Source organism: Octopus bimaculoides, chromosome 7 (assembly GCF_001194135.2).
Source record: "Octopus bimaculoides isolate UCB-OBI-ISO-001 chromosome 7, ASM119413v2, whole genome shotgun sequence".
Lineage (NCBI taxonomy): Eukaryota > Metazoa > Mollusca > Cephalopoda > Octopoda > Octopodidae > Octopus > Octopus bimaculoides.
This window is the reverse complement of record NC_068987.1, coordinates 109,606,982-109,616,789: the sequence shown is the minus strand read 5'-3', so window position 1 is coordinate 109,616,789 and position 9,808 is coordinate 109,606,982. Positions and strand designations below refer to the sequence as shown.

Below are 9,808 nucleotides of genomic sequence, written 5' to 3'. Positions count from 1 at the left end.
AGGGAGGGAGAGAGAGGATGGGAGAGAGAGAGGGAGGGAGAGAGAGAGGGAAGCGTAAAAGGATGGAATCGTTAAGAAGTTTGCTGGGCAATTACAAGGTTTCACGTTCGATCTCACTGCTGGTATCATGAGGAAATATTATTTTCTTCAACTTGGAATCGACTCATACATTGTGTGTAAGCTTGCGTTGACAGAAACTCTATTGAAACTCGTCGGATAGATTGTTCCTGTTATAGAAAGGTACATTCTTGTCACAATATGTCATTCTGATTTTGCGTGCGAATTACGTTTAAGGTATACGTGTCTGGTCTGTGGTATACTCAGTCGCTTACATGCTAATTAAATGAGCTGAAAATAATTGAATCCTCACCGTCAAAATAGACTTTGATTTTGCCGGTGTCGACTCAGTAAGCACCATACTTATACTAAGGTCGATATATCGATTATTTCCCCCTCCAAAATATGTGGCCCTACGCATAAGTTAGAAATCATTATTTACCAACAAGCAGACAGGTACAATCGTTAACAAGTCAGAAAAAATGCTTAATGATATTTCTTCCGATTCTTTGAGTTCTGGGCTCAGTCTGCCGGGTCGACATTGCCTACTATCCTTTCGGGATCGATTAAAAATAGTATCAGTCGAGCGCTGGTGTCGATGTAATCGATTTCCTCCTCCACTTAAAAACTGCTTGATTTGTACGAAAAATTGATACGGTTATTTGATCTCAATTAAGCCATAAAGCGCTGGGATTTGCACTTACATAGCATGGACTGATGAGCAAATTTTATGAAAATGAGACTACTATGCACACATAAAAAACAAAAAATAGTTAAAATATCTTCTTAGTATACAATAGTGGCAAGTTTTACATCATCTGAAAAGTCATTAGTTGGACTATTAGTCCTCTTGCATTCTGGGGGTTATCGGAGCGTTTGAGTGACATTAGACCCCCAGCAAACGCCCATAAATTAAATGCATCTACCTGGGCCACAATCGAGACCTGTCGACCTGTGTTAAGAGTGGTGAATGGCAGAATCGTTAGAATCGGACGAAATTCATTGTGGCATTTAGTTGTAGTTCTTTTCGTCTTGAGTTCAAATCCTGCCATGAACCATTTTATCCTTCATCTTTTCGAGATCTATAGAATAAGTATTAATCAAGTACTGGGATCAATATAGTCGATTGTTCATCTCTTTCTCAATTTCTCTCAATCTCTCTCTCTCTCTCTCTCTCACTCTCTCTCTCTCTCTCTCTCTCACACACACACACACACACACACAATTTCCGGCTTTGTGAAAATATAAGAAAATATTGTTTAACCTCAGATCATTCCTGGTTAAGGAGATCTACCACCAAAGATGTTCCAGCCTTAAGTACTCATCTTCATTTAAGACACTGTATCAAGGATACGGTGTCCTCTCTTTATTTAAACGGAAACTTGTAATTTGAGAAAGGTTTGGGTTTTTTTTTTTTGTATAACAAAATCTAACGACTACATAAAGTTTCCTTCGATCTCTCGAAATATTTAAAGTATGAAGAAAGAAGACGAATACCTAAACTTATTGGATTCGAAGCCAATCGATCAAAAGTTGAAATTTACTGTAAATGTGGAGTTCCGTTATCTTCGTAGAATTAAACTTAATTCTATGTTCTTCAGCTTTTGGGAATACGAACAAGTCTATATGTTCCTTGCAATACGAGGGGTGCTGAAAAGTTCCTGGATTTGGGTAAAAGAAAATTCCAGTGGATCAGTTAATTATGATTTTATTCAACACGTTCCCCTCTCAGATTCACACACTTATTGTAGCGGTCCTTCAGTTTTCCTAAGCCCTGTAAAAGAACTCGAAAGGTTGGACCTCCAATCAGGCCTCTCGCGATACTCTTAAAGTCTGCAATTTTTCAGCACCCTCTCGTATAATTGTGTCATATTTCCAGAGAAGAATTATCTCTTGTCTGATTAACACTATGACATCAAATGCAGAAGTGGTTTTATTTTTGATAGGCCGCTGTCGGGTTTTGGCGATTGTCCTTATAAAACAATCGTCAAAACCCGAAAACGGCCTATGAAACGGATTTATAAAACTAAACAAATAAAATATAAACACTCGCCAAAAGTACAAAATTCCTCGTGGGGCAAACTTCATTGTGTAATATCTATGTTGTCGCGAACTAATTTTGTATTATCAAATCTGAAAAGTTGATCGATCATCGATTGGTTCCTTAATAGTTTATAACTGTAGCAAGTTTGCTAACAGATAATTTATCAAAAGCGTCACAGCATGATAAAACCCTCTTCCTTGAAACGTGAAGTCCTCTCGCCTGTATTATAAATAATTATCATTTCTTTGATGGGAGTTAATGTTTCACTGGTGAATAATTGGCCTTTTCAAACTTAGTATAGCTAACATAATATGTCTGTTAATTTTAGTAAAAGAATATTTGTAATTCGAGAGGAAACACACGTCACTTCAAAGTGAGAATAAAGATTTCAACATGAGCGCGTTACTTCAAAGTGAGGATAGTGATTTGCAACGTGAGCATGTTGCTTCAAAGTGAAAATAGCTATTTCAATGTGAGTACGTTACTTCAAAGTGTTAATCGCTATTTCAACGTGAGTACATCACATAAAAGTGAGAATAGCGATTTCAACGATAACACATTTCACTCTAAGAAAACTTAAATCTACTTTGTTTTAATTACTCATCAACCATGCATCTTTACATAGAAATATAGCAAGGAATACGTCATCAGTCGGAGTGTAAGTTGCTGTGATGTTATAAATAAAACTAAACGAAAGAAAAAAAACACTATTTTTCAGTGACAGGAAATCAAATTATGTACGCAGTAATGCAAAAAGTTATTTCCCTTGTTTAGCTTATGCTTTTTTTTTTGTGGACAAAGACGCTAGTATCCAAGATCGTTTGTTCTCAGCTCATGGATTGTTAGGATCATAGATCAGTCTCTACCTTTCTCTATCCATAAACATTAATTGAAAGATTGCAGACAGAACCGTTTTAAATATATATAAAGGCAAGGTAAGTGGTAGATGCATTTTATAGCATAATGATGAGAAGCATATCCATACACGTTAATGAATAACAATTCTTCAATTGCTTTGCGGAAGATAAGTGAAGAGATAAGATTGGATTTGGAATAAAATCACTAATAAAACACCGTTGTGATGTTATATTTTTCTATTACATTATTCTGAGTTAATTTCTCTTTAAAATTGCTATCTTCACTTTAAAGTGACAAAATCACATTTTGAAGTCTTAATCTTATTTGAAGTGGCACGGTCTCGTTTTGAAGTGACATGTGCTCACTTAGAATTTCAAATACTGTTGTATATTGCGTAACAGTCAAACTTAGTAACTTACATGCCATTTAAAAGTCGAACTGAATAACTGATATATCGCTGATAATTAAACACATAATTGACATATCACTCGATGGTAAAGATTATTAACAAGCATATTATTAGCTACTCCCTTATTAACTGATATATCGCTTGACAGTAAAATAAAATATCACATTAGACAGTCAAATTTACTTGTTGGTATATCACTTTATAGTAGTGCTCCGCAACCGGTATGCCGCGGCACACTAGTGAACCACGAGACGATGATAGATGTGCCACAATGTAACCTGAATATAATTTTTCCCCTATACTTTTAGTTATATTTTTAGTTCAAATGTGCCGCCGAATTTTGAAAAGAATATACGTATCCCGCAAGGGAAACGGTTGCGGAGCACCGCTTTATAGTCATACTTTGTAAATTGTATATCACCGACCAAAAATTGTAAATTCGCATATCGCTTGTTAGTCAAATTTACTGGTTAGTATTTATTTTAATATGATCTTGTCCCAAATAATTCTTGAGGCCATTTTAGCATAAGGGACAAAAAAAAGGGGCTTATTGACAGGAAGTTTAAGGGATTAAATATAACAGAAGAAAAAGAACAAGTTGATGGCTGTTCGAGGAAGTAAACTAAAAGAATAAAAGAAATTATGACTAACAAAAAGTTCAACAGAGAATCGATGCAAATGGCAAGAGAAGCGGGTGACACGTTTAAAAGTATTGACAGAAAGGACTAAACCACGAAGTTCATCAAAGCAATGACCATGAAAATACTTGTAGAAAAAACACAACGCTTATATTACTTGACAGTAAAACTTATTGAAACAGTTAAAGTTACTAACTGGGGTATCACTTCACGGGTAAAAATATTAACTGGTTTGTCAAGTAATAGTCAAATATAACAGCTAAGTTATAACCTTCAAACTTCATGCATGCAATATCACTTAAAAATCAGAGCTAGCCTGTCGATGTCAAAAATTGGTATATTCGACGTCACACAATAAAATCTTTTCTCTTTAGTTGGTTAGTCCATCAAGTTTAGTGACAGTTGGTTTCATTAATTGTTTTTTTCTTTTTGTCTATTGACATCAGAAATATACTAAATTATGTTAAATTCAATACGATAAACTTAAACAAACAAACGAAGTTTGCTTTTAGAACCGTTGAGATGTCTTAGAAAGTTAAAGAAGTGATTTTTAAATTCTCGAACGCAGGATAATGCTAATAATATAGCCTGAACAGGATAAGCTACCCCCAATTTGCAGAAAAAAGTGTTGGCCGCCAGCTATGAGACTCGAACTCACACCTCCGTGATTACGCGTCGCGGTGCTCTTAGACCGATTAAGCTAAACTGCCCACACCACGCATCTTCCCGCCATTTTAATCCTGTTCAGGCTATATTATTAGCATTATCCTGCGTTTGAGAATTTAAAAATCACTTCTTTAACATACTAAATTATCTTAAATATCTTGAATAGAAACTTATATGTATTTGTTTTTCTGCAGCTTGGTCAAACGCCTCTTCACTTGGCTGCCAAAAATGACCACTCTGAAGTCGTCAAGTTATTTCTCAAACACAAACAAGAACTGGTGTCCATGAACAGTATGGTAAGGTTTAACATTTGCTTGTCCTTCATGTTAAATCTATTTCGTTAGCAAATTAAAAATAACCGACACGACCGTATCCAAAAGAAAGCAAACAGCTTATCAACTACTTAATCACGAACACACTACAACCATTAGATCACAGACGCATTTCATCTCTTTCTCTCTCTTTCTCGCCTTTTCTCTAACTCTTTCTCTCTCCTCATCTCTGTCTATCTATCTATTTCCTCATCTCTATCTATATATCTATTTCCTACCACTACTGCAATGGCTTCTACTCCTCTAATTTCGTTATTTGCATACTCCTTCCACGTAGGCCCACAAATACTACTCAACTTTCCTTCTCCCTTCACTTTACTGTGTCTCGTATACCAGGCCCTGCACTGTATGTTTTGCCGAATCTTTCTTTCTCGGAAGTATATCCCTCTGGAAACTCTCAACCACCACCAACACAGCCTCAATATTTCCTACAAACGCCAGTCTATAGATATTCAAGTTTAGCGTCAACTACATCAATCTGGAAGACCGCGCAAATAACATGCATGCTAACCCTAATTCTCTGATTGCCTTATAAACGAAAATACCAAACAAGTATGTATAACTAAATTAGCAAGCTTGCAGTGTGAATATTGTAAACTAGCTACAAATATTTGATATGAATTATCACTATTTTCTCAAGACTGCTGTTTCGCAAATACTACAGAGCTACTAAGATTTTGTCTGAGTAGTGTATGTTGTAACAAACCAGACATTTTATTTTTGAAATGTCAGACGTAGCTATGGTTGTACGTATGAAGAAATCTGTTTGTATAAAAACGAAAATTTTTGTTGTGTAACAACATGGATATTTTGTTGTGTAAAGACAGAAGTGTTTTGTTATGTAAATACAAGAAGCTATTGTTGTGCAAATATAGGGATATTTTGTTGAGTAAATACAGGAAATTCTGTTGTATAAACTCTATTGTACAAATTCTGTATAGGCTGTGAATGAAATGTTGTTGGCAGAAATTAAGTGGAAGACTACAAGAAGATCTTTCCTGCTCTTGGGTAGTAAACTTAATCCATCGCTAACTTTATGTCCATCACCTGACCTTTCAGTGACATTGGCAAAGTATATTCCGTTCAGTTTATCGGTGGCCCACAATTCTCGGAAGCCATAAAGAGGCCTACAGGTAGCACTCTTCACACTCTGACTAAGACATTAAAAAGATTAGTATCAACAATTTTATGTCACTTATTCATGATCTTGCGACTAACTAAAACAATTATATGATGAATTGAATTTGGTTGATAGTCTGTTCATATAAAGCATCCGCTTGCTGAAACTTCGAAGATTCTGTCAACAACATTCCTGCTTAAGAATAATAAATTTGTATTGTACACAAGTATAGATTAACCGATCAGATTAATGCAAAATTGTTTTTGTTTTTTATTATCACTGAACATTCAAATTCCGCCGAGGTCGACTTTGCCTTTCATCCTTTCGAGGTCGATAAAATAATACCAATTGAACACTGGAGTTGATGTAATCCACTCATACCTTTCCTCAAAACTGCTGCCCTTATGACAAAATTTGAAACCATTGTCACCGAACACAAAATCAAACATTAATACATTAATATAGACAGACAGACAGACAAATAGATAGATAGATAGATAGATAGATAGATAGATAGATAGATAGATAGATAGATAGACTAGTTATCTCGCATGTCCATGACTTTCAGGCGTTTTAACTCTTGGCGTTTTAACTCTTGGCGTTTTGAGAGAGTATTCTCCACCACGCCAAATCGGAGCCTAGCGGCAAATACACGATGCATGTTCGTTAAGTATATGTGGTCGGTAATGTTTTATTGCACTAGCGCTGCATCTATTTCATATTTGAATTGATTCTTACGTATGCATTGTCCGGACATACCCGCACATAGTTTTCACGCTATACGCTATAGATTATCGGGGTACTGACAGTAGGTAGCTAAGCTTCCAAGACAGTAGCGTATCTAATAAGAAATATTACTTTAGCTAATCTGTCTTAAGTGATTTTTTTATTTCCCTTTTCCCGTTTTTATTTATTTATTTTACTTATTATGTCTGTGTAAATCTGTCCATAAGTTTACAAGAGAAAAAAAAATATTCTCGAGATTAATAATACTGTTCTTTTTCTTCCCGCTCATTCTAACTAATAATGCCTATTTTTCCCATCTCTTTCCTCTCTGAATTGCAATCGTTTGCTTCCACAGGATATCGTAAGTAACAATTTCCTTACAGAACATTTATCAAACTGTGTTGCATAAAAATGCGTGCGTGTGTGCATCTGTAGTATTCTGCGTGCATATATGTACGTTGTGTTATAGTTTAGAAAAATCATTTTTGCCAATAATTGAATATATACGTGAATTATTATTATTAGTATCATTAAATGTTGCCGTGAGCAGATGTATCTTCGTTTCTTTCCGAGAATTTCATTATTATTATTATTATTATTATTATTATTATTATTATTATTATTATTATTATTATTATTATTATTATTATTTATTTATATTTTTGTGCTGAGCACAACTGAAGGGAAAACATTTCTTTTTGGATAATTTCCAACAAAAAAAGCTCTGGGAATGCGCTGTACGTTTACCTCTCGCCAAGGGAGACATAAAGTCTGTCATTTATTGGGATGGGGTAGAGTTATATTTTTCTGTTTTGTGTTCACATTCAACTTAAGATGTTTCCTTGTCAAAAACCAAAAACAAAAACACAATAAAAAAGGGAAATTAAACATAACTACGCAGAAAACGAACAAACAAACAAATAAAAGAGCAAATTTAATTTTAGAGCAAAACCCACTTTTTGTACACGAAAAGTAATAATTTAGCAATTAAAAATGTCAGTTTGAACAGTTTTGAACAAAGGCATTAAACAGCAGCAGTAGTAACAACATTGCCGTCACCAAAAACAACAGTACAACCGCAGCAGTTACAATAACAACTGCGACAGCAACCGCGAATGCATACATATTTTGCCAAACGAGGAAAACAGTTTTGTCGATAGCAGCTGAGGCGATAAACACGAATAACCTAATAGAATAGATTTAAATAGGAGAGGCACATGGCACAGGGAAAACACCTCCTTGTCTGGGGTCTTTATCGCTGAGCAAACAAAAATGGGAGTTCATCTCTAAAAGTACAGGAGTTTTCTTTAATGACCTCAAAGTAACAACTAGAAGTAGTCCTGGCCGAAGTATGCAGCTATATTTTCAACATCGGTCGGGTAGGACTAGACTCGGCGAAAGAGACATATGCCCATCGATGACTTCCTCAATACATAGGTTGATACAACAAGAGGGTCGCGGTTATGGATGTTTGTAATAAGGTTGGCTCTTGGGTCGTTGTCACCATAACGACACATTATGGGCTGGTGGTGAGTGGTGCAACAACTAGAAACGACATGTGGTTGGGTAGGTATGCACAGACAAATAGTCCCATTAATCTCCTCCTCTGAGGACCATAGTACCAATCCGAAGCAGTTTTCCGTTGTGGCTAAGGGGGAAAAAAAGCAATGACGTAGATGATTCAAATGAGGAATCCAGCTACTACAAGTGTGGAAGCAACGATCAAAAGAAGATTTACTTTGATGGATCTTGCAAAACAGAAAAGAAGAGAACAACAGAGACAGACGCAACAACAACAGCAAATTACAGAATCTTTTGTAATCAAAGTATTACAAGTTGTAGCGGAAGACGCTGCCTCGCTCATTCAGGGACCCCACGCTCCCACTTATGACCAGAAGCATTAACCTATTGTCTTGCGACGATGAGGAGGAGATGAACAATGAACAGGAGTGACAAATTATTGAGAGAAATAGAAAGAATAAAAGAAAAGAGGAAAGACCTTTCAAAAAGAAAAATGTAGCCGAAAAAAACGTGAGTTGAACGTACGAGGATGTTTTGTTCAAGAAGATTCGAGTTTCACGGTCGTTTGATTAACTAGCTGTGTCTTCATAAATATGATCGAAGATTTTTAAGTTTGGCGATGAAGACGATAAGTTAAATGGAGAACGGAAAGGGATGAAATAGAACCAGAGTTCAACAAACAGTCAGTGGCTAAGCTATTGGTGAAAACCACATCAATAATCCATAATAAACTAGAAAATTCCAGCCCAAGAACGGAGCAAGTAGTATTACTTGCCCCGTTTAACAGAGAAAATATTCGCGAGCGCCTTGTGTACACCAAGTTCCAATGCGCTGAGTGACAGGGGAATAAAGTCGAGGGACGTAGGAGCTCTGGTCTAATTTATGTTGCAAGCTCTCACTTGCGTACGTATGACGTGCTCTCATTTGCTTCTTGTGTTGTTTTTCTTTATAGATTTATAGATTATATCGTTTAATAAATATTGTTTCGATATGTTCACAAGTTTGAATAATTAATGTGTGTGAGAGTGTGTGTTGTATAATTTCTTCGGTATTCTCTTCGTTTTTATATAACTTTGTATATTCCATGATTTTACGAGACCTTTACAAAGCATTTTCATTGTCAATATGGCGGCAAACGAGTCAGCTTTGAGACAACGATGGGGCGATGTTAAAATCCAGAGCTGTTGCTTCCGGGATTGGGATACATATCACCACCATGAAGTGTTCAGGAACAGCTACTGTCAAATCTGACTGATTCCACCAGACTCGTCTGTGATGTAGCTAATACCAGAATCCACAAGCATATGGGAATATTCTGGACACTGGAGAGAGTACAACGAATCCAGATTGTCACACAGCACCATACATACATACATACATACATACACACACACACACACACACACACACACACACATATATATATATATATATATA

At 35.9% G+C, this 9,808-nt stretch overlaps 1 protein-coding gene across 1 annotated transcript in view; it reads left to right on the top strand.

Annotated features, from left to right (window-relative positions):
- The window catches only part of LOC106878539 (serine/threonine-protein phosphatase 6 regulatory ankyrin repeat subunit B), a 187,752-nt gene that overhangs the window by 125,259 nt on the left and 52,685 nt on the right, over positions 1 to 9,808 (top strand). The window contains exons 18-19 of the mRNA XM_052969466.1: positions 1,937 to 2,014; positions 4,867 to 4,968. Of these exons, the coding sequence (XP_052825426.1) occupies positions 1,937 to 2,014; positions 4,867 to 4,968 (180 nt within the window). The remainder of the gene's footprint in view (positions 1 to 1,936; positions 2,015 to 4,866; positions 4,969 to 9,808) is intronic.